Below are 26,366 nucleotides of genomic sequence, written 5' to 3'. Positions count from 1 at the left end.
GTCACTGTCGTTGCAGAGCTTCCCACGTGATGAGGCCGAGGACGGGGACACCCCGTCCACCTCCCGGAGGGAGGGGTCGGAGCACCACCCCCCCGCCCGTGAGGCCCAGTGCAGGCTCCAGGTGAGCGTGCCCACGGAGGCATCAGCCCCACCGGGGGCGAAGCAGAGGCGGGGAAGGCCTGCTGCCGAGACACCGCCCAGGATACACCCGGCGGCCCAGTCTGAGGCTGCCACGGAGCTCAGCACACCCGGCTCCGACCCAGAGTCCCGAGAACCCCGGCCTCTGAGGCAGCAGGAGGACCTGGATCCCAGCACGCCAGAGCACAGAGGTGAGGACGCTGGGGCTGGTGCACGGGAGTGTGTGGGGAGGGGGTGCTGAGCTACACACGGACGAGTCCCCGAAAGATGCTGCTGGGCCTGCAGCAAGCGCTGGCCTCACACCCCCACCCCCATCTTGCACACTTCAGTCCCAAAAGACATCCGACCCTGGGTATTCTTTGGGAATCTCTTGGAAGCTTTCTGTCCCGGGATACGCACATGCCAAGGCTGGCCTGTGGGCAAACTTTGCTTCTCCCCCAGCTCTAGCACTGGCCTCCAACTGGAACCAGGCTCTACTTCCCAGACCTGTCCCTGCAGAGGTGGTGGCTCCAGGTGCAGGACCCAGGGATCCACCGAGGCCAGATGGAGAACCGAGACTTGCCCTCGCAGAGACACCAGGCCAGCTGGGTACTGGCCAGCACACCGGGCAGATCGGATCTCCGTGCCTGCAGGGCCCCCAGCCCCAGGCACTGATGTCCCACCCCCTCAGCCAGAACCTCCACCTCCACGTGCACCTGTACCTGCTCGGGCTTTGGCAGGAGAACCCGAGGCAGAGGAGGAGTCACCGCCTCGGCAGGGAGAGCCTGCCCTGGCTCCCGCGCAACACCCAGACGCCGACGATGACTCACTCGCCCCTGCAGGAAGAACGAGCCCCCGCTCTGGGCAGAGACCCAGAGCCCTTGCCGGAAACACCACGTCCAGGGGAGCGGTCGGCTCTGCAGCCTCCATCCCTGTCTGCTCACCGTGGACGCCGGCAACTCGGTCTGCCCCCAGGGGACATGGAGTTCCTTTCCCCTGAACTGCTTTGCATTTGGTTTGTTTCCACCTTTCTGCTGATGTTTTATTTTGCGTATGGTTTCCTGTATTTCTCTTGGTTAAGTTGGGATTAGTAAACTTTTTCATCATTGTTGCAATTTGGGAACACTGTTGTGTAACTCTGGTGATACTGTGTTACCATCCCACTTTGTAGTTTCAGACCCGTTCGATCTTTATGCCCCACCCCCCAACAAAGCCTGGATTCAAGGCAAGCACGCCCTGTTCATCCCTCCCCCCGATCCTGAACACAATTTCATCTTTTCTTTCTGCATTCCTTCCTATATTCTTGGTGTCCCCAATCAATGACTCTCAGTGAAATGACTGAAGGAGTTTTTTTCGGACTCTCCACCTACTGTAAGACTCCATTGGAGAGTTCTCATTTGTATGTCATTTGAACTAGCCTTTGATAGCTGAAAGGACGGTGTACGTCCTTTCAAGATATCATGTGCCAAACGAAGCCCTTTTGGCAAATGCCATCATTATCTCCAGGCAGGCATTGCTGTTTGAAGGGTGACATCTCAGCCAGAAGGCAGAGGCTGAGCTCCTCTTGTTGCACCAGCTCCCAAAAGAAGCCAAGAAAGGGAGCTGGAACAACAAACCACCCCAATGCCCAGGAAAGCGTTCTTCACGACAGAAGGCTAGAAAATGACCCAACAACCTTGTGGCCCAGAACCCCTCTAAAAAATCACTGTTCCATAAAAAAGAGAAACACATGGGAAGTTCCAAGGAGAGGCAATGCCCATGGCCAGTGTACTTTAGAGACGGCCTGACCGCTCCGGGGAAGACACGCACCGACGGAACCCCTTGGGAAACAGCAGTGATAGTCCTCACCGTCGTAAGGGTTTCCTCTGGGGACAACCTGCCCTGGGCACCACATGAGGGAGCAGACCGGCTTCTCTTCCTCTGCCCCCACACCATTCACTCATGAAGGCAGCTCAGGTGTTCTCATGCCCTGCCTGCCTGCCTGCCTGCCTGGCTCATCCGTGAGCTGTGCCCACCTCCAGGGCAGGACTCCACCTTCTCCTCTCTGTGTACCGTGAATCTGCACACAGTGGGCTTTCAGAACCTTAGGAGACTTGAGCCATTCCCACTGGAGCCAGAACCCTCCCCAGGAAGGAAAACAGCTGTGGAGTCATTTTGGCCCCAGCACTGGTTCCCAAACCCTGGCGGCTCCTACAGCCTCTACGGTGTGAAGAGGGAGGTCCCTTTTGACAGAGCTTTCCGGCTGTCAGATCTAAGCTGTTGTTTCCCTGTCAGCTGTGTCTCTTCCGTTGCAGCCAGGTGGGCCACGCTGCTCCAAAGGAGCTCACAAGCTGAGTTGCAAGGGAGGTATTGAGAGGACAGGGATGGCTACAACGTGCTGCAAACTGAGTGAGGGTCCCCACAATCCTCAGCAAAGGTCTGTGGTGTGCAAGTGGGGAGTAGAGGGCCCCCAAGTTCCAAAGGAAGGGAGGTACTCTGGAGCTAAAGCCCTTGGCTGCTGTGGTAGCAGCTGCAGATGGCAGCTCGTCCACAGTGCACTTCGAATGAGGTCATATGAGCGGGACTCTGGAAATGGCTCCGAAATCCAGAGAAAGGGGTCAGGGTATGTGGGAATCCGGCGGGGGTGGGGGGTGGATGAAGGAAGGTGTCCTTCCTCTCTCCAGTGCAATTTGGTTTGGTGAGTCTCAAAGCTACCAGATGGCACTTCCCAAGTCAGGCCCCCGCAGGAATCAGGGTGGGCTGCGTGCCTCGGCCCCTGCCACAGGGACAAGCCACACCAGTGGCCTCCCTGAGCTCAAATGGCCGGATCTGGGGGTTCTGTCTGGGTGCACACCTCCTTGCTGTGGCCAAGTTCCCCCCTTCTCTGAGCACCAGCTTCATCCTCTCGAAGGAGGACATCGATTGCTACCTTGGCACGTTACTCTCTTCATCCTGTGAAGACTCATTAGGCTTATCCTACAATTACTAGCTGGCCCGAAGAGATATCTCCTGAATCCAGATTAAGCTGGAGTCTCCCAGGCTCATCTGGCATGTCTTCCCTGAAGTCTGCCAAAACCCACACCCTTGCATTTCCAGGGACTCCCCTTAGCCAGCTGGGCAGAAAACCCAGCATGCTTCAAACAAGCTGACAGACAAGCGGGAGAGGACTCACGGGCAGACGGCCTCCCTCAGGTCTCGGGTGGAGCTCTGGGACCACAGCAGCAACGGGCCATCCCAGCCCCTGGGCTCAGCAGCGCCCTCATTCTCAGGCCGGCGGCTCTGCCCTGAGGGGAGCAGGAAGGTCACCAACTGCCGCAGGCGGACCTCAAGCCCCTCCCACTGCTGGAGCCTGACCTCCCCCGGCCCCACCCCTTCCCCTACCCCAGCAGGACGAGAGCTCGTCTTCCCCTGGCTTCCAACGTGAGGCCCGGCCCTGGGCCCCGATTGGGCACTGCCCCAGTCCGGAGCCAATCACAGTGGCCAGGGAGGTGGAACGCACCGATTGGCCAGGGCCAGGTCATGTGACCATGCTCCCCAGGAAACTCAGATATTACCAAGATTCCCTAACAAACCAATGAACAAAATTATCCAGTAAACGCAAACCGTACTTTTTAATGAGGCCAATGTCACAGAAAAACAAAAAAAAAAGCTTCACAATGAACTGCTCAAGGAAGCTACTAAATAAACTTTCAGAAAAGTTAAGTCTTTTTTTTTTTTTTTTTTTTAATAGGGTGACGGAGAGCTATACCTTTCTCATCTATGTGAATTTAGTTTTAAACTAGATTTCCCTTGGCTATTATATAAGACAAAAAACCCCACATCACCCCCTTTCACTCCCCCCACCCCCAAAAAGTGTTTTAGTCTATTGAGTTTTTGTGTCCTCAGTTGTGTCTGATTCACGGCAACTCACGAACTCTACACAGCCAGGCTCTTCCGTCCATGGAATTCAGGGCAATTTTTTTCTGTCACAATAAATGCCCACCCTGGGTGATCCAAAGGCAAGGGCTCAGAGGCTCCTGAGAGAATAACTCCTTTCAGCTGAGCACAGAGCTGGCTCCTCACTGGGATGCCTGTGGCCTGGGGCTCCCAGAGGGAACAGCAGCACTCGCCCCACCGTGTGGTCACTGCTGCAAGTGCAGGCTGCTCCTCACTCCCCCTTGACAGTGTCCCTGAGGGCAGAACAGTGTGAATCTACTCAAGGTGGAAATGCAAACTCCGATGCAACCAAACTTCCCACAAGGTCTCCAAAACCACTCAGGAACAGGGAATTGGAAACTGCAGGGCATGACATGAATGGAGATGGAGACTTGACACCTTACACCGAGTTCACTTCCAGTTATCCCTAGACAAAGTTTCCATGAAAACTTGTCACAAATCTAGAAGAACAATGAGCAGAAACCGGACACGTGCTTTGAGTCTTCACACACAAAACTAAAAGGCAGTCCACAAAACAACCCAGAGAATACAGTGGACTTTGCAAAATCAAAGATATCTACTGTGGGAAAGACCTCATTACAAAAGCAAAAGACAGGTCATACATCGCGAGACGAATGAGTGGAAACACAAAGCTTCTCAAGGACGTGTCTCCAAACAGACAAAGAACACCAACACAACAAGCCTGTGAAAACTAGGGAAAGGTCTGAAGGGACGCCAGACTGAGGAAGACACACACAGAGTATCCCGGATGATGTCCAGCACTGAGGGCCTGAAGAAACAACAGTCTAGTTGCACTCCCTCAGGCCTGTGTGACCCTGGATGAGGCCTCTGTTTCCCGGTGGCTCTGAGAGATGGACAGGGAGGAAGGGGAAGAGAAATCACTTGCACTTCTAATACTCACCGCAAAGTCTTCCAATGAGAAGGGAATTATCACCCCCACTGACAATGCCATTCACTGAAGTGATACCCACGAGTCCATCTAACCCAGAAGGGAAGGAAGGACCTGTTCTCACAAAACGGCGAGAGATGGAAGAAAGAAGATCAAGCCCACACCAATCACTGGAAAGAGAAGCTGTGCTCAGGGCTTGAAAGAATTCCTATTGGGAAAATGATGTCACAGCCCCACAAGGCAATCCACAGCTTCGATGCTATTCCTCCCAAAATGCCAATGCATGTTCGCACCGAACAAAGAATTGCAAAAGGGGTTACGGAAACAGAAAAGAGCCTAAATTGTCAATACAATCCGACGAAAAAGCCCCGATACGGACGTCCAAGGTTGTGTGAAAGGAAATTAGACGACCAAACTAGGATCCTCAGGAGAGTATCGGAGAAGGCGATGGCGACCCACTCCAGTACTCTTGCCTGGAAAATGCCCTGGACGGAGGAGCCTGGTAGGCTGCAGGCCATGGGGTCGCGCAGAGTCAGACACGACTGAAGTGACTTAGCCGCAGCGGCAGCAGCAGGACAGTATGCTATTGGGAATACAACAACACACACAGATCCAGATCGATGGAATAAAGTTGAGGGTCCAGAAACAAACCCCGGCATCCAAGGTCAACTCATCTCTGACACAGAAGGGGAGAATATCCAAATGGGAACAAGAAAGCCTCTTCAATCAATGTCCATGGGAAAACCAGACAGCTACATCTGAAGAACGCTATTGGTTTTGATCTCACACCACCTCAATATCGGGGAAAAACCTCACCCTAAAGACTGATGTCATGAGATAGCTAGAAAGAAGCGTAGGTCAAAGGCTCCTTAACATCAGAGTCTCCTTGCCATTTGCTGGGCGGAGGTAGAAATGGGTCTCTTCAAGTAAGGGAAAGAGGGAAACCAAGTACACCAATGGGTTTCCATCCAATGGAACCTCTTCACAACAGAGAAGCTAAGCATTCACAAATGCAAAAGATAGGAAACGGAACATGAGAGACTCCTTGCAAGTGGTGTATCTGAGAAGGGGTTCATATGGAAAGAGACGAAGAATGCACAGCACTCAGATTCCAAGAAACACCACCACCACCCTTGACCCTTCCCCCATGACCAACTCCGACCTAAAGCCTTTCTCTCCCTCTAACCTATCCCTAAAACATAACCCTCATCTAATCATATACATGTGCATTCCTAGCATCCATCCATCCACACACGAGAGAGAAAGAGGAAGACACAGACTGAATCGAGAAAGGAAAAGAGAGGGACACAGCCAGAGAGAGACACGGAACCAAAGAGAGGAAAGGAGTCGATGGTCCAGACTTTTCATCAATCTGTCTCGAAGGTAGAAGCAATGACAGCGCCCATCCACCCCAGAAGGGGGAAACGGACGGAAGGTTTGGAGAGGAAAAGACAAGAACGCAGGGAGCCATTAGAAGCTCAGCCACCCGCAGAAGCCGAGCTGGGACACTTGAACAGAATCTCAATGGAAACAGAGGACCAGAAAGTTGGCTACTCTTTTCTATCAGAGAGGGAGACCTTCGAGTCTTCCTTTCGGTCCTCCAACTTGCATGCGGGGTCTCAAAACAGTCAGGAGGGGGAGTGCCTTTTCCTGGGTACCACGGCGCATCCAGGCCTCGTTCTGCCCCATTCTGTGCTGTGTCAGCCCTGGATGGAGTCTTTCTTTCTGAAGTCTCAGCGCACAAGCTCCACGTGATATCAGCCCCAGGTGGAAAGGCATGGAGCTGCTCGTAGGCCGACAGACCTAGGAAACAGATGGGAGAATGACCCCCACTCTGCAGAGGGAGAGACCGGGGAAACCCTGAGGGGCATATGCTTGTCCAGGGCCACACCACTTATGAGAAGAAGGAGCCTGGTCTGAGAGCAGCGGGGTCCTCGGAGCTCAGGCCCTGGCTGCACCCAGGCCTCCCCAGGGCTGTGGGCTGGGCTGTGTGGCTGTCACTGTGCCTGCACATGGCCTAAGGGGGGTGGTCGAGCAGTCAGAAACCCAGAGATTCCCTTGCGAAGTTTTGGGGAAGGGACCTCAGCACGAACCCCAGGAAATGATGTCACCTGCCGGCAACAGAACCCAACAGAACCCGCAACCCGGGTATCCAGGCCTCCAGAGCGGAGAGGAGCCCCCAGCCAGATCACTTGCTGCCAGGATGTTCTGCTGCTTGCCCCTGCCCAGAGGCCGGGGCCTCAGGAGAGCTCACAGGCAGTGTGCGTGGGCACCCTGTCGACGTTGGCTCAGGGCACCCCCGAGAGGCCTCTGGCCCTTTGCCCGGAGAAACAGAAAGGTAACACGGGGAGCCCCAGGCGGGGCCAGGCCACCTCTCCCATGCCACCCGGAAACACCGGGTCCTTTGCCTGTGTGTGTGGATGCGGGTTTCTCGGGGTGTGTCTCCCTCAAGGAAGCCCAGGCGGATGTGGGGTCAGAAGCCTGCGGACAAGTTGTGTCCACACCCCAGGGGAGAGCAGGCTGGGTGGGATGGGGAGAGTGCGGGCAGCGCCGGCCGCCCAGGCTGACCTCACACCCTCAGGTGGGTCTCTTTCCTCCCGGGTGGGGATCTGAGCAGACACACGTCTCTGACCCTTCTGGGAAGAGAAGTTCGAGCAGGCAGAAGCAGCGGCTCCACTGGCCAGGCCCAGCTCGGAAAACTCCCAGCACGGCTGGCTGACGGTCACTGTCGTTGCAGAGCTTCCCACGTGATGAGGCCGAGGACGGGGACACCCCGTCCACCTCCCGGAGGGAGGGGTCGGAGCACCACCCCCCCGCCCGTGAGGCCCAGTGCAGGCTCCAGGTGAGCGTGCCCACGGAGGCATCAGCCCCACCGGGGGCGAAGCGGAGGCGGGGAAGGCCTGCTGCCGAGACACCGCCCAGGATACACCCGGCGGCCCAGTCTGAGGCTGCCACGGAGCTCAGCACACCCGGCTCCGACCCAGAGTCCCGAGAACCCCGGCCTCTGAGGCAGCAGGAGGACCTGGAGCCCAGCACGCCAGAGCACAGAGGTGAGGACGCTGGGGCTGGTGCACGGGAGTGTGTGGGGAGGGGGTGCTGAGCTACACACGGACGAGTCCCCGAAAGATGCTGCTGGGCCTGCAGCAAGCGCTGGCCTCACACCCCCACCCCCATCTTGCACACTTCAGTCCCAAAAGACATCCGACCCTGGGTATTCTTTGGGAATCTCTTGGAAGCTTTCTGTCCCGGGATACGCACATGCCAAGGCTGGCCTGTGGGCAAACTTTGCTTCTCCCCCAGCTCTAGCACTGGCCTCCAACTGGAACCAGGCTCTACTTCCCAGACCTGTCCCTACAGAGGTGGTGGCTCCAGGTGCAGGACCCAGGGATCCACCGAGGCCAGATGGAGAACCGAGACTTGCCCTCGCAGAGACACCAGGCCAGCTGGGTACTAGCCAGCACACCGGGCAGATCGGATCTCCGTGCCTGCAGGGCCCCCAGCCCCAGGCACTGATGTCCCACCCCCTCAGCCAGAACCTCCACCTCCACGTGTACCTGTACCTGCTCGGGCTTTGGCAGGAGAACCCGAGGCAGAGGAGGAGTCACCGCCTCGGCAGGGAGAGCCTGCCCTGGCTCCCGCGCAACACCCAGACGCCGACGATGACTCACTCGCCCCTGCAGGAAGAACGAGCCCCCGCTCTGGGCAGAGACCCAGAGCCCTTGCCGGAAACACCACGTCCAGGGGAGCGGTCGGCTCTGCAGCCTCCATCCCTGTCTGCTCACCGTGGACGCCGGCAACTCGGTCTGCCCCCAGGGGACATGGAGTTCCTTTCGCCTGAACTGCTTTGCATTTGGTTTGTTTCCACCTTTCTGGTGATGTTTTATTTTGCGTATGGTTTCCTGTATTTCTCTTGGTTAAGTTGGGATTAGTAAACTTTTTCATCATTGTTGCAATTTGGGAACACTGTTGTGTAACTCTGGTGATACTGTGTTACCATCCCACTTTGTAGTTTCAGACCCGTTCGATCTTTATGCCCCACCCCCCAACAAAGCCTGGATTCAAGGCAAGCATGCCCTGTTCATCCCTCCCCCCGATCCTGAACACAATTTCATCTTTTCTTTCTGCATTCCTTCCTATATTCTTGGTGTCCCCAATCAATGACTCTCAGTGAAATGACTGAAGGAGTTTTTTTCGGACTCTCCACCTACTGTAAGACTCCATTGGAGAGTTCTCATTTGTATGTCATTTGAACTAGCCTTTGATAGCTGAAAGGACGGTGTACGTCCTTTCAAGATATCATGTGCCAAACGAAGCCCTTTTGGCAAATGCCATCATTATCTCCAGGCAGGCATTGCTGTTTGAAGGGTGACATCTCAGCCAGAAGGCAGAGGCTGAGCTCCTCTTGTTGCACCAGCTCCCAAAAGAAGCCAAGAAAGGGAGCTGGAACAACAAACCACCCCAACGCCCAGGAAAGCGTTCTTCACGACAGAAGGCTAGAAAATGACCCAACAACCTTGTGGCCCAGAACCCCTCTAAAAAATCACTGTTCCATAAAAAAGAGAAACACATGGGAAGTTCCAAGGAGAGGCAATGCCCATGGCCAGTGTACTTTAGAGACGGCCTGACCGCTCCGGGGAAGACACGCACCGACGGAACCCCTTGGGAAACAGCAGTGATAGTCCTCACCGTCGTAAGGGTTTCCTCTGGGGACAACCTGCCCTGGGCACCACATGAGGGAGCAGACCGGCTTCTCTTCCTCTGCCCCCACACCATTCACTCATGAAGGCAGCTCAGGTGTTCTCATGCCCTGCCTGCCTGCCTGCCTGCCTGGCTCATCCGTGAGCTGTGCCCACCTCCAGGGCAGGACTCCACCTTCTCCTCTCTGTGTACCGTGAATCTGCACACAGTGGGCTTTCAGAACCTTAGGAGACTTGAGCCATTCCCACTGGAGCCAGAACCCTCCCCAGGAAGGAAAACAGCTGTGGAGTCATTTTGGCCCCAGCACTGGTTCCCAAACCCTGGCGGCTCCTACAGCCTCTACGGTGTGAAGAGGGAGGTCCCTTTTGACAGAGCTTTCCGGCTGTCAGATCTAAGCTGTTGTTTCCCTGTCAGCTGTGTCTCTTCCGTTGCAGCCAGGTGGGCCACGCTGCTCCAAAGGAGCTCACAAGCTGAGTTGCAAGGGAGGTATTGAGAGGACAGGGATGGCTACAACGTGCTGCAAACTGAGTGAGGGTCCCCACAATCCTCAGCAAAGGTCTGTGGTGTGCAAGTGGGGAGTAGAGGGCCCCCAAGTTCCAAAGGAAGGGAGGTACTCGGGAGCTAAAGCCCTTGGCTGCTGTGGTAGCAGCTGCACATGGCAGCTCGTCCACAGTGCACTTCGAATGAGGTCATATGAGCGGGACTCTGGAAATGGCTCCGAAATCCAGAGAAAGGGGTCAGGGTATGTGGGAATCCGGCGGGGGTGGGGGGTGGATGAAGGAAGGTGTCCTTCCTCTCTCCAGTGCAATTTGGTTTGGTGAGTCTCAAAGCTACCAGATGGCACTTCCCAAGTCAGGCCCCCGCAGGAATCAGGGTGGGCTGCGTGCCTCGGCCCCTGCCACAGGGACAAGCCACACCACTGGCCTCCCTGAGCTCAAATGGCCGGATCTGGGGGTTCTGTCTGGGTGCACACCTCCTTGCTGTGGCCAAGTTCCCCCCTTCTCTGAGCACCAGCTTCATCCTCTCGAAGGAGGACATCGATTGCTACCTTGGCACGTTACTCTCTTCATCCTGTGAAGACTCATTAGGCTTATCCTACAATTACTAGCTGGCCCGAAGAGATATCTCCTGAATCCAGATTAAGCTGGAGTCTCCCAGGCTCATCTGGCATGTCTTCCCTGAAGTCTGCCAAAACCCACACCCTTGCATTTCCAGGGACTCCCCTTAGCCAGCTGGGCAGAAAACCCAGCATGCTTCAAACAAGCTGACAGACAAGCGGGAGAGGACTCACGGGCAGACGGCCTCCCTCAGGTCTCGGGTGGAGCTCTGGGACCACAGCAGCAACGGGCCATCCCAGCCCCTGGGCTCAGCAGCGCCCTCATTCTCAGGCCGGCGGCTCTGCCCTGAGGGGAGCAGGAAGGTCACCAACTGCCGCAGGCGGACCTCAAGCCCCTCCCACTGCTGGAGCCTGACCTCCCCCGGCCCCACCCCTTCCCCTACCCCAGCAGGACGAGAGCTCGTCTTCCCCTGGCTTCCAACGTGAGGCCCGGCCCTGGGCCCCGATTGGGCACTGCCCCAGTCCGGAGCCAATCACAGTGGCCAGGGAGGTGGAACGCACCGATTGGCCAGGGCCAGGTCATGTGACCATGCTCCCCAGGAAACTCAAATATTACCAAGATTCCCTAACAAACCAATGAACAAAATTATCCAGTAAACGCAAACCGTACATTTAATGAGGCCAATGTCACAGAAAAAAAAAAAAAATGCTTCACAATGAACTGCTCAAGGAAGCTACTAAATAAACTTTCAGAAAAGTTAAGTCGTTTTTTTTTTTTTTTTTTTTAATAGGGTGACGGAGAGCTATACCTTTCCCATCTATGTGAATTTAGGTTTAAACTAGATTTCCTTTGGCTATTATATAAGACAAAAAACCCCACATCACCCCCTTTCACTCCCCCCACCCCCAAAAAGTGTTTTAGTCTATTGAGTTTTTGTGTCCTCAGTTGTGTCTGATTCACGGCAACTCACGAACTCTACACAGCCAGGCTCTTCCGTCCATGGAATTCAGGGCAATTTTTTTCTGTCACAATAAATGCCCACCCTGGGTGATCCAAAGGCAAGGGCTCAGAGGCTCCTGAGAGAATAACTCCTTTCAGCTGAGCACAGAGCTGGCTCCTCACTGGGATGCCTGTGGCCTGGGGCTCCCAGAGGGAACAGCAGCACTCGCCCCACCGTGTGGTCACTGCTGCAAGTGCAGGCTGCTCCTCACTCCCCCTTGACAGTGTCCCTGAGGGCAGAACAGTGTGAATCTACTCAAGGTGGAAATGCAAACTCCGATGCAACCAAACTTCCCACAAGGTCTCCAAAACCACTCAGGAACAGGGAATTGGAAACTGCAGGGCATGACATGAATGGAGATGGAGACTTGACACCTTACACCGAGTTCACTTCCAGTTATCCCTAGACAAAGTTTCCATGAAAACTTGTCACAAATCTAGAAGAACAATGAGCAGAAACCGGACACGTGCTTTGAGTCTTCACACACAAAACTAAAAGGCAGTCCACAAAACAACCCAGAGAATACAGTGGACTTTGCAAAATCAAAGATATCTACCGTGGGAAAGACCTCATTACAAAAGCAAAAGACAGGTCATACATCGCGAGACGAATGAGTGGAAACACAAAGCTTCTCAAGGACGTGTCTCCAAACAGACAAAGAACACCAACACAACAAGCCTGTGAAAACTAGGGAAAGGTCTGAAGGGACGCCAGACTGAGGAAGACACACACAGAGTATCCCGGATGATGTCCAGCACTGAGGGCCTGAAGAAACAACAGTCTAGTTGCACTCCCTCAGGCCTGTGTGACCCTGGATGAGGCCTCTGTTTCCCGGTGGCTCTGAGAGATGGACAGGGAGGAAGGGGAAGAGAAATCACTTGCACTTCTAATACTCACCGCAAAGTCTTCCAATGAGAAGGGAATTATCACCCCCACTGACAATGCCATTCACTGAAGTGATACCCACGAGTCCATCTAACCCAGAAGGGAAGGAAGGACCTGTTCTCACAAAACGGCGAGAGATGGAAGAAAGAAGATCAAGCCCACACCAATCACTGGAAAGAGAAGCTGTGCTCAGGGCTTGAAAGAATTCCTATTGGGAAAATGATGTCACAGCCCCACAAGGCAATCCACAGCTTCGATGCTATTCCTCCCAAAATGCCAATGCATGTTCGCACCGAACAAAGAATTGCAAAAGGGGTTACGGAAACAGAAAAGAGCCTAAATTGTCAATACAATCCGACGAAAAAGCCCCGATACGGACGTCCAAGGTTGTGTGAAAGGAAATTAGACGACCAAACTAGGATCCTCAGGAGAGTATCGGAGAAGGCGATGGCGACCCACTCCAGTACTCTTGCCTGGAAAATGCCCTGGACGGAGGAGCCTGGTAGGCTGCAGGCCATGGGGTCGCGCAGAGTCAGACACGACTGAAGTGACTTAGCCGCAGCGGCAGCAGCAGGACAGTATGCTATTGGGAATACAACAACACACACAGATCCAGATCGATGGAATAAAGTTGAGGGTCCAGAAACAAACCCCGGCATCCAAGGTCAACTCATCTCTGACACAGAAGGGGAGAATATCCAAATGGGAACAAGAAAGCCTCTTCAATCAATGTCCATGGGAAAACCAGACAGCTACATCTGAAGAACGCTATTGGTTTTGATCTCACACCACCTCAATATCGGGGAAAAACCTCACCCTAAAGACTGATGTCATGAGATAGCTAGAAAGAAGCGTAGGTCAAAGGCTCCTTAACATCAGAGTCTCCTTGCCATTTGCTGGGCGGAGGTAGAAATGGGTCTCTTCAAGTAAGGGAAAGAGGGAAACCAAGTACACCAATGGGTTTCCATCCAATGGAACCTCTTCACAACAGAGAAGCTAAGCATTCACAAATGCAAAAGATAGGAAACGGAACATGAGAGACTCCTTGCAAGTGGTGTATCTGAGAAGGGGTTCATATGGAAAGAGACGAAGAATGCACAGCACTCAGATTCCAAGAAACACCACCACCACCCTTGACCCTTCCCCCATGACCAACTCCGACCTAAAGCCTTTCTCTCCCTCTAACCTATCCCTAAAACATAACCCTCATCTAATCATATACATGTGCATTCCTAGCATCCATCCATCCACACACGAGAGAGAAAGAGGAAGACACAGACTGAATCGAGAAAGGAAAAGAGAGGGACACAGCCAGAGAGAGACACGGAACCAAAGAGAGGAAAGGAGTCGATGGTCCAGACTTTTCATCAATCTGTCTCGAAGGTAGAAGCAATGACAGCGCCCATCCACCCCAGAAGGGGGAAACGGACGGAAGGTTTGGAGAGGAAAAGACAAGAACGCAGGGAGCCATTAGAAGCTCAGCCACCCGCAGAAGCCGAGCTGGGACACTTGAACAGAATCTCAATGGAAACAGAGGACCAGAAAGTTGGCTACTCTTTTCTATCAGAGAGGGAGACCTTCGAGTCTTCCTTTCGGTCCTCCAACTTGCATGCGGGGTCTCAAAACAGTCAGGAGGGGGAGTGCCTTTTCCTGGGTACCACGGCGCATCCAGGCCTCGTTCTGCCCCATTCTGTGCTGTGTCAGCCCTGGATGGAGTCTTTCTTTCTGAAGTCTCAGCGCACAAGCTCCACGTGATATCAGCCCCAGGTGGAAAGGCATGGAGCTGCTCGTAGGCCGACAGACCTAGGAAACAGATGGGAGAATGACCCCCACTCTGCAGATGGAGAGACCGGGGAAACCCTGAGGGGCATATGCTTGTCCAGGGCCACACCACTTATGAGAAGAAGGAGCCTGGTCTGAGAGCAGCGGGGTCCTCGGAGCTCAGGCCCTGGCTGCACCCAGGCCTCCCCAGGGCTGTGGGCTGGGCTGTGTGGCTGTCACTGTGCCTGCACATGGCCTAAGGGGGGTGGTCGAGCAGTCAGAAACCCAGAGATTCCCTTGCGAAGTTTTGGGGAAGGGACCTCAGCACGAACCCCAGGAAATGATGTCACCTGCCGGCAACAGAACCCAACAGAACCCGCAACCCGGGTATCCAGGCCTCCAGAGCGGAGAGGAGCCCCCAGCCAGATCACTTGCTGCCAGGATGTTCTGCTGTTTGCCCCTGCCCAGAGGCCGGGGCCTCAGGAGAGCTCACAGGCAGTGTGCGTGGGCACCCTGTCGACGTTGGCTCAGGGCACCCCCGAGAGGCCTCTGGCCCTTTGCCCGGAGAAACAGAAAGGTAACACGGGGAGCCCCAGGCGGGGCCGGGCCACCTCTCCCATGCCACCCGGAAACACCGGGTCCTTTGCCTGTGTGTGTGGATGCGGGTTTCTCGGGGTGTGTCTCCCTCAAGGAAGCCCAGGCGGATGTGGGGTCAGAAGCCTGCGGACAAGTTGTGTCCACACCCCAGGGGAGAGCAGGCTGGGTGGGATGGGGAGAGTGCGGGCAGCGCCGGCCGCCCAGGCTGACCTCACACCCTCAGGTGGGTCTCTTTCCTCCCGGGTGGGGATCTGAGCAGACACACGTCTCTGACCCTTCTGGGAAGAGAAGTTCGAGCAGGCAGAAGCAGCGGCTCCACTGGCCAGGCCCAGCTCGGAAAACTCCCAGCACGGCTGGCTGACGGTCACTGTCGTTGCAGAGCTTCCCACGTGATGAGGCCGAGGACGGGGACACCCCGTCCACCTCCCGGAGGGAGGGGTCGGAGCACCACCCCCCCCGCCCGTGAGGCCCAGTGCAGGCTCCAGGTGAGCGTGCCCACGGAGGCATCAGCCCCACCGGGGGCGAAGCGGAGGCGGGGAAGGCCTGCTGCCGAGACACCGCCCAGGATACACCCGGCGGCCCAGTCTGAGGCTGCCACGGAGCTCAGCACACCCGGCTCCGACCCAGAGTCCCGAGAACCCCGGCCTCTGAGGCAGCAGGAGGACCTGGAGCCCAGCACGCCAGAGCACAGAGGTGAGGACGCTGGGGCTGGTGCACGGGAGTGTGTGGGGAGGGGGTGCTGAGCTACACATGGACGAGTCCCCGAAAGATGCTGCTGGGCCTGCAGCAAGCGCTGGCCTCACACCCCCACCCCCATCTTGCACACTTCAGTCCCAAAAGACATCCGACCCTGGGTATTCTTTGGGAATCTCTTGGAAGCTTTCTGTCCCGGGATACGCACATGCCAAGGCTGGCCTGTGGGCAAACTTTGCTTCTCCCCCAGCTCTAGCACTGGCCTCCAACTGGAACCAGGCTCTACTTCCCAGACCTGTCCCTACAGAGGTGGTGGCTCCAGGTGCAGGACCCAGGGATCCACCGAGGCCAGATGGAGAACCGAGACTTGCCCTCGCAGAGACACCAGGCCAGCTGGGTACTGGCCAGCACACCGGGCAGATCGGATCTCCGTGCCTGCAGGGCCCCCAGCCCCAGGCACTGATGTCCCACCCCCTCAGCCAGAACCTCCACCTCCACGTGCACCTGTACCTGCTCGGGCTTTGGCAGGAGAACCCGAGGCAGAGGAGGAGTCACCGCCTCGGCAGGGAGAGCCTGCCCTGGCTCCCGCGCAACACCCAGACGCCGACGATGACTCACTCGCCCCTGCAGGAAGATCGAGCCCCCGCTCTGGGCAGAGACCCAGAGCCCTTGCCGGAAACACCACGTCCAGGGGAGCGGTCGGCTCTGCAGCCTCCATCCCTGTCTGCTCACCGTGGACGCCGGCAACTCGGTCTGCCCCCAGGGGACATGGAGTTCCTTTCCCCTGAACTGCTTTGCATTTGGTTTGTTTCCACCTTTCTGGTGATGTTTTATTTTGTGTATGGTTTCCTGTATTTCTCTTGGTTAAGTTGGGATTAGTAAACTTTTTCATCATTGTTGCAATTTGGGAACACTGTTGTGTAACTCTGGTGATACTGTGTTACCATCCCAATTTGTAGTTTCAGACCCGTTCGATCTTTATGCCCCACCCCCCAACAAAGCCTGGATTCAAGGCAAGCACGCCCTGTTCATCCCTCCCCCCGATCCTGAACACAATTTCATCTTTTCTTTCTGCATTCCTTCCTATATTCTTGGTGTCCCCAATCAATGACTCTCAGTGAAATGACTGAAGGAGTTTTTTTCGGACTCTCCACCTACTGTAAGACTCCATTGGAGAGTTCTCATTTGTATGTCATTTGAACTAGCCTTTGATAGCTGAAAGGACGGTGTACGTCCTTTCAAGATATCATGTGCCAAACGAAGCCCTTTTGGCAAATGCCATCATTATCTCCAGGCAGGCATTGCTGTTTGAAGGGTGACATCTCAGCCAGAAGGCAGAGGCTGAGCTCCTCTTGTTGCACCAGCTCCCAAAAGAAGCCAAGAAAGGGAGCTGGAACAACAAACCACCCCAACGCCCAGGAAAGCGTTCTTCACGACAGAAGGCTAGAAAATGACCCAACAACCTTGTGGCCCAGAACCCCTCTAAAAAATCACTGTTCCATAAAAAAGAGAAACACATGGGAAGTTCCAAGGAGAGGCAATGCCCATGGCCAGTGTACTTTAGAGACGGCCTGACCGCTCCGGGGAAGACACGCACCGACGGAACCCCTTGGGAAACAGCAGTGATAGTCCTCACCGTCGTAAGGGTTTCCTCTGGGGACAACCTGCCCTGGGCACCACATGAGGGAGCAGACCGGCTTCTCTTCCTCTGCCCCCACACCATTCACTCATGAAGGCAGCTCAGGTGTTCTCATGCCCTGCCTGCCTGCCTGCCTGCCTGGCTCATCCGTGAGCTGTGCCCACCTCCAGGGCAGGACTCCACCTTCTCCTCTCTGTGTACCGTGAATCTGCACACAGTGGGCTTTCAGAACCTTAGGAGACTTGAGCCATTCCCACTGGAGCCAGAACCCTCCCCAGGAAGGAAAACAGCTGTGGAGTCATTTTGGCCCCAGCACTGGTTCCCAAACCCTGGCGGCTCCTACAGCCTCTACGGTGTGAAGAGGGAGGTCCCTTTTGACAGAGCTTTCCGGCTGTCAGATCTAAGCTGTTGTTTCCCTGTCAGCTGTGTCTCTTCCGTTGCAGCCAGGTGGGCCACGCTGCTCCAAAGGAGCTCACAAGCTGAGTTGCAAGGGAGGTATTGAGAGGACAGGGATGGCTACAACGTGCTGCAAACTGAGTGAGGGTCCCCACAATCCTCAGCAAAGGTCTGTGGTGTGCAAGTGGGGAGTAGAGGGCCCCCAAGTTCCAAAGGAAGGGAGGTACTCGGGAGCTAAAGCCCTTGGCTGCTGTGGTAGCAGCTGCACATGGCAGCTCGTCCACAGTGCACTTCGAATGAGGTCATATGAGCGGGACTCTGGAAATGGCTCCGAAATCCAGAGAAAGGGGTCAGGGTATGTGGGAATCCGGCGGGGGTGGGGGGTGGATGAAGGAAGGTGTCCTTCCTCTCTCCAGTGCAATTTGGTTTGGTGAGTCTCAAAGCTACCAGATGGCACTTCCCAAGTCAGGCCCCCGCAGGAATCAGGGTGGGCTGCGTGCCTCGGCCCCTGCCACAGGGACAAGCCACACCACTGGCCTCCCTGAGCTCAAATGGCCGGATCTGGGGGTTCTGTCTGGGTGCACACCTCCTTGCTGTGGCCAAGTTCCCCCCTTCTCTGAGCACCAGCTTCATCCTCTCGAAGGAGGACATCGATTGCTACCTTGGCACGTTACTCTCTTCATCCTGTGAAGACTCATTAGGCTTATCCTACAATTACTAGCTGGCCCGAAGAGATATCTCCTGAATCCAGATTAAGCTGGAGTCTCCCAGGCTCATCTGGCATGTCTTCCCTGAAGTCTGCCAAAACCCACACCCTTGCATTTCCAGGGACTCCCCTTAGCCAGCTGGGCAGAAAACCCAGCATGCTTCAAACAAGCTGACAGACAAGCGGGAGAGGACTCACGGGCAGACGGCCTCCCTCAGGTCTCGGGTGGAGCTCTGGGACCACAGCAGCAACGGGCCATCCCAGCCCCTGGGCTCAGCAGCGCCCTCATTCTCAGGCCGGCGGCTCTGCCCTGAGGGGAGCAGGAAGGTCACCAACTGCCGCAGGCGGACCTCAAGCCCCTCCCACTGCTGGAGCCTGACCTCCCCCGGCCCCACCCCTTCCCCTACCCCAGCAGGACGAGAGCTCGTCTTCCCCTGGCTTCCAACGTGAGGCCCGGCCCTGGGCCCCGATTGGGCACTGCCCCAGTCCGGAGCCAATCACAGTGGCCAGGGAGGTGGAACGCACCGATTGGCCAGGGCCAGGTCATGTGACCATGCTCCCCAGGAAACTCAGATATTACCAAGATTCCCTAACAAACCAATGAACAAAATTATCCAGTAAACGCAAACCGTACTTTTTAATGAGGCCAATGTCACAGAAAAAAAAAAAAAAAGCTTCACAATGAACTGCTCAAGGAAGCTACTAAATAAACTTTCAGAAAAGTTAAGTCGTTTTTTTTTTTTTTTTTTTTTAATAGGGTGACGGAGAGCTATACCTTTCCCATCTATGTGAATTTAGTTTTAAACTAGATTTCCCTTGGCTATTATATAAGACAAAAAACCCCACATCACCCCCTTTCACTCCCCCCACCCCCAAAAAGTGTTTTAGTCTATTGAGTTTTTGTGTCCTCAGTTGTGTCTGATTCACGGCAACTCACGAACTCTACACAGCCAGGCTCTTCCGTCCATGGAATTCAGGGCAATTTTTTTCTGTCACAGTAAATGCCCACCCTGGGTGATCCAAAGGCAAGGGCTCAGAGGCTCCTGAGAGAATAACTCCTTTCAGCTGAGCACAGAGCTGGCTCCTCACTGGGATGCCTGTGGCCTGGGGCTCCCAGAGGGGACAGCAGCACTCGCCCCACCGTGTGGTCACTGCTGCAAGTGCAGGCTGCTCCTCACTCCCCCTTGACAGTGTCCCTGAGGGCAGAACAGTGTGAATCTACTCAAGGTGGAAATGCAAACTCCGATGCAACCAAACTTCCCACAAGGTCTCCAAAACCACTCAGGAACAGGGAATTGGAAACTGCAGGGCATGACATGAATGGAGATGGAGACTTGACACCTTACACCGAGTTCACTTCCAGTTATCCCTAGACAAAGTTTCCATGAAAACTTGTCACAAATCTAGAAGAACAATGAGCAGAAACCGGACACGTGCTTTGAGTCTTCACACACAAAACTAAAAGGCAGTCCACAAAACAACCCAGAGAATACAGTGGACTTTGCAAAATCAAAGATATCTACCGTGGGAAAGACCTCATTACAAAAGCAAAAGACAGGTCATACATCGCGAGACGAATGAGTGGAAACACAAAGCTTCTCAAGGACGTGTCTCCAAACAGACAAAGAACACCAACACAACAAGCCTGTGAAAACTAGGGAAAGGTCTGAAGGGACGCCAGACTGAGGAAGACACACACAGAGTATCCCGGATGATGTCCAGCACTGAGGGCCTGAAGAAACAACAGTCTAGTTGCACTCCCTCAGGCCTGTGTGACCCTGGATGAGGCCTCTGTTTCCCGGTGGCTCTGAGAGATGGACAGGGAGGAAGGGGAAGAGAAATCACTTGCACTTCTAATACTCACCGCAAAGTCTTCCAATGAGAAGGGAATTATCACCCCCACTGACAATGCCATTCACTGAAGTGATACCCACGAGTCCATCTAACCCAGAAGGGAAGGAAGGACCTGTTCTCACAAAACGGCGAGAGATGGAAGAAAGAAGATCAAGCCCACACCAATCACTGGAAAGAGAAGCTGTGCTCAGGGCTTGAAAGAATTCCTATTGGGAAAATGATGTCACAGCCCCACAAGGCAATCCACAGCTTCGATGCTATTCCTCCCAAAATGCCAATGCATGTTCGCACCGAACAAAGAATTGCAAAAGGGGTTACGGAAACAGAAAAGAGCCTAAATTGTCAATACAATCCGACGAAAAAGCCCCGATACGGACGTCCAAGGTTGTGTGAAAGGAAATTAGACGACCAAACTAGGATCCTCAGGAGAGTATCGGAGAAGGCGATGGCGACCCACTCCAGTACTCTTGCCTGGAAAATGCCCTGGACGGAGGAGCCTGGTAGGCTGCAGGCCATGGGGTCGCGCAGAGTCAGACACGACTGAAGTGACTTAGCCGCAGCGGCAGCAGCAGGACAGTATGCTATTGGGAATACAACAACACACACAGATCCAGATCGATGGAATAAAGTTGAGGGTCCAGAAACAAACCCCGGCATCCAAGGTCAACTCATCTCTGACACAGAAGGGGAGAATATCCAAATGGGAACAAGAAAGCCTCTTCAATCAATGTCCATGGGAAAACCAGACAGCTACATCTGAAGAACGCTATTGGTTTTGATCTCACACCACCTCAATATCGGGGAAAAACCTCACCCTAAAGACTGATGTCATGAGATAGCTAGAAAGAAGCGTAGGTCAAAGGCTCCTTAACATCAGAGTCTCCTTGCCATTTGCTGGGTGGAGGTAGAAATGGGTCTCTTCAAGTAAGGGAAAGAGGGAAACCAAGTACACCAATGGGTTTCCATCCAATGGAACCTCTTCACAACAGAGAAGCTAAGCATTCACAAATGCAAAAGATAGGAAACGGAACATGAGAGACTCCTTGCAAGTGGTGTATCTGAGAAGGGGTTCATATGGAAAGAGACGAAGAATGCACAGCACTCAGATTCCAAGAAACACCACCACCACCCTTGACCCTTCCCCCATGACCAACTCCGACCTAAAGCCTTTCTCTCCCTCTAACCTATCCCTAAAACATAACCCTCATCTAATCATATACATGTGCATTCCTAGCATCCATCCATCCACACACGAGAGAGAAAGAGGAAGACACAGACTGAATCGAGAAAGGAAAAGAGAGGGACACAGCCAGAGAGAGACACGGAACCAAAGAGAGGAAAGGAGTCGATGGTCCAGACTTTTCATCAATCTGTCTCGAAGGTAGAAGCAATGACAGCGCCCATCCACCCCAGAAGGGGGAAACGGACGGAAGGTTTGGAGAGGAAAAGACAAGAACGCAGGGAGCCATTAGAAGCTCAGCCACCCGCAGAAGCCGAGCTGGGACACTTGAACAGAATCTCAATGGAAACAGAGGACCAGAAAGTTGGCTACTCTTTTCTATCAGAGAGGGAGACCTTCGAGTCTTCCTTTCGGTCCTCCAACTTGCATGCGGGGTCTCAAAACAGTCAGGAGGGGGAGTGCCTTTTCCTGGGTACCACGGCGCATCCAGGCCTCGTTCTGCCCCATTCTGTGCTGTGTCAGCCCTGGATGGAGTCTTTCTTTCTGAAGTCTCAGCGCACAAGCTCCACGTGATATCAGCCCCAGGTGGAAAGGCATGGAGCTGCTCGTAGGCCGACAGACCTAGGAAACAGATGGGAGAATGACCCCCACTCTGCAGATGGAGAGACCGGGGAAACCCTGAGGGGCATATGCTTGTCCAGGGCCACACCACTTATGAGAAGAAGGAGCCTGGTCTGAGAGCAGCGGGGTCCTCGGAGCTCAGGCCCTGGCTGCACCCAGGCCTCCCCAGGGCTGTGGGCTGGGCTGTGTGGCTGTCACTGTGCCTGCACATGGCCTAAGGGGGGTGGTCGAGCAGTCAGAAACCCAGAGATTCCCTTGCGAAGTTTTGGGGAAGGGACCTCAGCACGAACCCCAGGAAATGATGTCACCTGCCGGCAACAGAACCCAACAGAACCCGCAACCCGGGTATCCAGGCCTCCAGAGCGGAGAGGAGCCCCCAGCCAGATCACTTGCTGCCAGGATGTTCTGCTGTTTGCCCCTGCCCAGAGGCCGGGGCCTCAGGAGAGCTCACAGGCAGTGTGCGTGGGCACCCTGTCGACGTTGGCTCAGGGCACCCCCGAGAGGCCTCTGGCCCTTTGCCCGGAGAAACAGAAAGGTAACACGGGGAGCCCCAGGCGGGGCCGGGCCACCTCTCCCATGCCACCCGGAAACACCGGGTCCTTTGCCTGTGTGTGTGGATGCGGGTTTCTCGGGGTGTGTCTCCCTCAAGGAAGCCCAGGCGGATGTGGGGTCAGAAGCCTGCGGACAAGTTGTGTCCACACCCCAGGGGAGAGCAGGCTGGGTGGGATGGGGAGAGTGCGGGCAGCGCCGGCCGCCCAGGCTGACCTCACACCCTCAGGTGGGTCTCTTTCCTCCCGGGTGGGGATCTGAGCAGACACACGTCTCTGACCCTTCTGGGAAGAGAAGTTCGAGCAGGCAGAAGCAGCGGCTCCACTGGCCAGGCCCAGCTCGGAAAACTCCCAGCACGGCTGGCTGACGGTCACTGTCGTTGCAGAGCTTCCCACGTGATGAGGCCGAGGACGGGGACACCCCGTCCACCTCCCGGAGGGAGGGGTCGGAGCACCACCCCCCCCGCCCGTGAGGCCCAGTGCAGGCTCCAGGTGAGCGTGCCCACGGAGGCATCAGCCCCACCGGGGGCGAAGCGGAGGCGGGGAAGGCCTGCTGCCGAGACACCGCCCAGGATACACCCGGCGGCCCAGTCTGAGGCTGCCACGGAGCTCAGCACACCCGGCTCCGACCCAGAGTCCCGAGAACCCCGGCCTCTGAGGCAGCAGGAGGACCTGGAGCCCAGCACGCCAGAGCACAGAGGTGAGGACGCTGGGGCTGGTGCACGGGAGTGTGTGGGGAGGGGGTGCTGAGCTACACACGGACGAGTCCCCGAAAGATGCTGCTGGGCCTGCAGCAAGCGCTGGCCTCACACCCCCACCCCCATCTTGCACACTTCAGTCCCAAAAGACATCCGACCCTGGGTATTCTTTGGGAATCTCTTGGAAGCTTTCTGTCCCGGGATACGCACATGCCAAGGCTGGCCTGTGGGCAAACTTTGCTTCTCCCCCAGCTCTAGCACTGGCCTCCAACTGGAACCAGGCTCTACTTCCCAGACCTGTCCCTACAGAGGTGGTGGCTCCAGGTGCAGGACCCAGGGATCCACCGAGGCCAGATGGAGAACCGAGACTTGCCCTCGCAGAGACACCAGGCCAGCTGGGTACTGGCCAGCACACCGGGCAGATCGGATCTCCGTGCCTGCAGGGCCCCCAGCCCCAGGCACTGATGTCCCACCCCCTCAGCCAGAACCTCCACCTCCACGTGCACCTGTACCTGCTCGGGCTTTGGCAGGAGAACCCGAGGCAGAGGAGGAGTCACCGCCTCGGCAGGGAGAGCCTGCCCTGGCTCCCGCGCAACACCCAGACGCCGACGATGACTCACTCGCCCCTGCAGGAAGAACGAGCCCCCGCTCTGGGCAGAGACCCAGAGCCCTTGCCGGAAACACCACGTCCAGGGGAGCGGTCGGCTCTGCAGCCTCCATCCCTGTCTGCTCACCGTGGACGCCGGCAACTCGGTCTGCCCCCAGGGGACATGGAGTTCCTTTCCCCTGAACTGCTTTGCATTTGGTTTGTTTCCACCTTTCTGGTGATGTTTTATTTTGTGTATGGTTTCCTGTATTTCTCTTGGTTAAGTTGGGATTAGTAAACTTTTTCATCATTGTTGCAATTTGGGAACACTGTTGTGTAACTCTGGTGATACTGTGTTACCATCCCAATTTGTAGTTTCAGACCCGTTCGATCTTTATGCCCCACCCCCCAACAAAGCCTGGATTCAAGGCAAGCACGCCCTGTTCATCCCTCCCCCCGATCCTGAACACAATTTCATCTTTTCTTTCTGCATTCCTTCCTATATTCTTGGTGTCCCCAATCAATGACTCTCAGTGAAATGACTGAAGGAGTTTTTTTCGGACTCTCCACCTACTGTAAGACTCCATTGGAGAGTTCTCATTTGTATGTCATTTGAACTAGCCTTTGATAGCTGAAAGGACGGTGTACGTCCTTTCAAGATATCATGTGCCAAACGAAGCCCTTTTGGCAAATGCCATCATTATCTCCAGGCAGGCATTGCTGTTTGAAGGGTGACATCTCAGCCAGAAGGCAGAGGCTGAGCTCCTCTTGTTGCACCAGCTCCCAAAAGAAGCCAAGAAAGGGAGCTGGAACAACAAACCACCCCAACGCCCAGGAAAGCGTTCTTCACGACAGAAGGCTAGAAAATGACCCAACAACCTTGTGGCCCAGAACCCCTCTAAAAAATCACTGTTCCATAAAAAAGAGAAACACATGGGAAGTTCCAAGGAGAGGCAATGCCCATGGCCAGTGTACTTTAGAGACGGCCTGACCGCTCCGGGGAAGACACGCACCGACGGAACCCCTTGGGAAACAGCAGTGATAGTCCTCACCGTCGTAAGGGTTTCCTCTGGGGACAACCTGCCCTGGGCACCACATGAGGGAGCAGACCGGCTTCTCTTCCTCTGCCCCCACACCATTCACTCATGAAGGCAGCTCAGGTGTTCTCATGCCCTGCCTGCCTGCCTGCCTGCCTGGCTCATCCGTGAGCTGTGCCCACCTCCAGGGCAGGACTCCACCTTCTCCTCTCTGTGTACCGTGAATCTGCACACAGTGGGCTTTCAGAACCTTAGGAGACTTGAGCCATTCCCACTGGAGCCAGAACCCTCCCCAGGAAGGAAAACAGCTGTGGAGTCATTTTGGCCCCAGCACTGGTTCCTAAACCCTGGCGGCTCCTACAGCCTCTACGGTGTGAAGAGGGAGGTCCCTTTTGACAGAGCTTTCCGGCTGTCAGATCTAAGCTGTTGTTTCCCTGTCAGCTGTGTCTCTTCCGTTGCAGCCAGGTGGGCCACGCTGCTCCAAAGGAGCTCACAAGCTGAGTTGCAAGGGAGGTATTGAGAGGACAGGGATGGCTACAACGTGCTGCAAACTGAGTGAGGGTCCCCACAATCCTCAGCAAAGGTCTGTGGTGTGCAAGTGGGGAGTAGAGGGCCCCCAAGTTCCAAAGGAAGGGAGGTACTCGGGAGCTAAAGCCCTTGGCTGCTGTGGTAGCAGCTGCACATGGCAGCTCGTCCACAGTGCACTTCGAATGACGTCATATGAGCGGGACTCTGGAAATGGCTCCGAAATCCAGAGAAAGGGGTCAGGGTATGTGGGAATCCGGCGGGGGTGGGGGGTGGATGAAGGAAGGTGTCCTTCCTCTCTCCAGTGCAATTTGGTTTGGTGAGTCTCAAAGCTACCAGATGGCACTTCCCAAGTCAGGCCCCCGCAGGAATCAGGGTGGGCTGCGTGCCTCGGCCCCTGCCACAGGGACAAGCCACACCACTGGCCTCCCTGAGCTCAAATGGCCGGATCTGGGGGTTCTGTCTGGGTGCACACCTCCTTGCTGTGGCCAAGTTCCCCCCTTCTCTGAGCACCAGCTTCATCCTCTCGAAGGAGGACATCGATTGCTACCTTGGCACGTTACTCTCTTCATCCTGTGAAGACTCATTAGGCTTATCCTACAATTACTAGCTGGCCCGAAGAGATATCTCCTGAATCCAGATTAAGCTGGAGTCTCCCAGGCTCATCTGGCATGTCTTCCCTGAAGTCTGCCAAAACCCACACCCTTGCATTTCCAGGGACTCCCCTTAGCCAGCTGGGCAGAAAACCCAGCATGCTTCAAACAAGCTGACAGACAAGCGGGAGAGGACTCACGGGCAGACGGCCTCCCTCAGGTCTCGGGTGGAGCTCTGGGACCACAGCAGCAACGGGCCATCCCAGCCCCTGGGCTCAGCAGCGCCCTCATTCTCAGGCCGGCGGCTCTGCCCTGAGGGGAGCAGGAAGGTCACCAACTGCCGCAGGCGGACCTCAAGCCCCTCCCACTG

General features: G+C 55.4%; 1 protein-coding gene and 1 long non-coding RNA gene across 2 annotated transcripts; both read left to right on the top strand.

The window, feature by feature from the left end:
* Positions 1–3,801: 3,801 nt before the first annotated feature.
* LOC145514052 (uncharacterized) lies at positions 3,802–16,424 on the top strand. Its single transcript, XR_014059824.1, has 2 exons — positions 3,802–7,502; positions 15,144–16,424. It is a non-coding gene; the product is annotated as an uncharacterized LOC145514052 (long non-coding RNA).
* A 2,667-nt stretch (positions 16,425–19,091) lies between these two features.
* LOC145514046 (uncharacterized) lies at positions 19,092–24,160 on the top strand. The gene is made up of 2 exons (XM_081511130.1): positions 19,092–23,257; positions 23,508–24,160. The coding sequence occupies exons 1-2, from the start codon at positions 22,957–22,959 to the stop codon at positions 24,134–24,136; spliced, it is 930 nt and encodes a 309-aa protein (XP_081367256.1). The 5' UTR covers positions 19,092–22,956; the 3' UTR covers positions 24,137–24,160.
* The last annotated feature ends 2,206 nt before the right edge of the window (positions 24,161–26,366 follow it).

Source organism: Giraffa tippelskirchi, chromosome 7 (genome assembly GCF_054371585.1).
Source record: "Giraffa tippelskirchi isolate mGirTip1 chromosome 7, T2T-mGirTip1v1.2.pri, whole genome shotgun sequence".
NCBI classification, from domain to species: Eukaryota; Metazoa; Chordata; class Mammalia; order Artiodactyla; family Giraffidae; genus Giraffa; species Giraffa tippelskirchi.
This window is presented reverse-complemented; position numbering and strand designations above follow the sequence as displayed.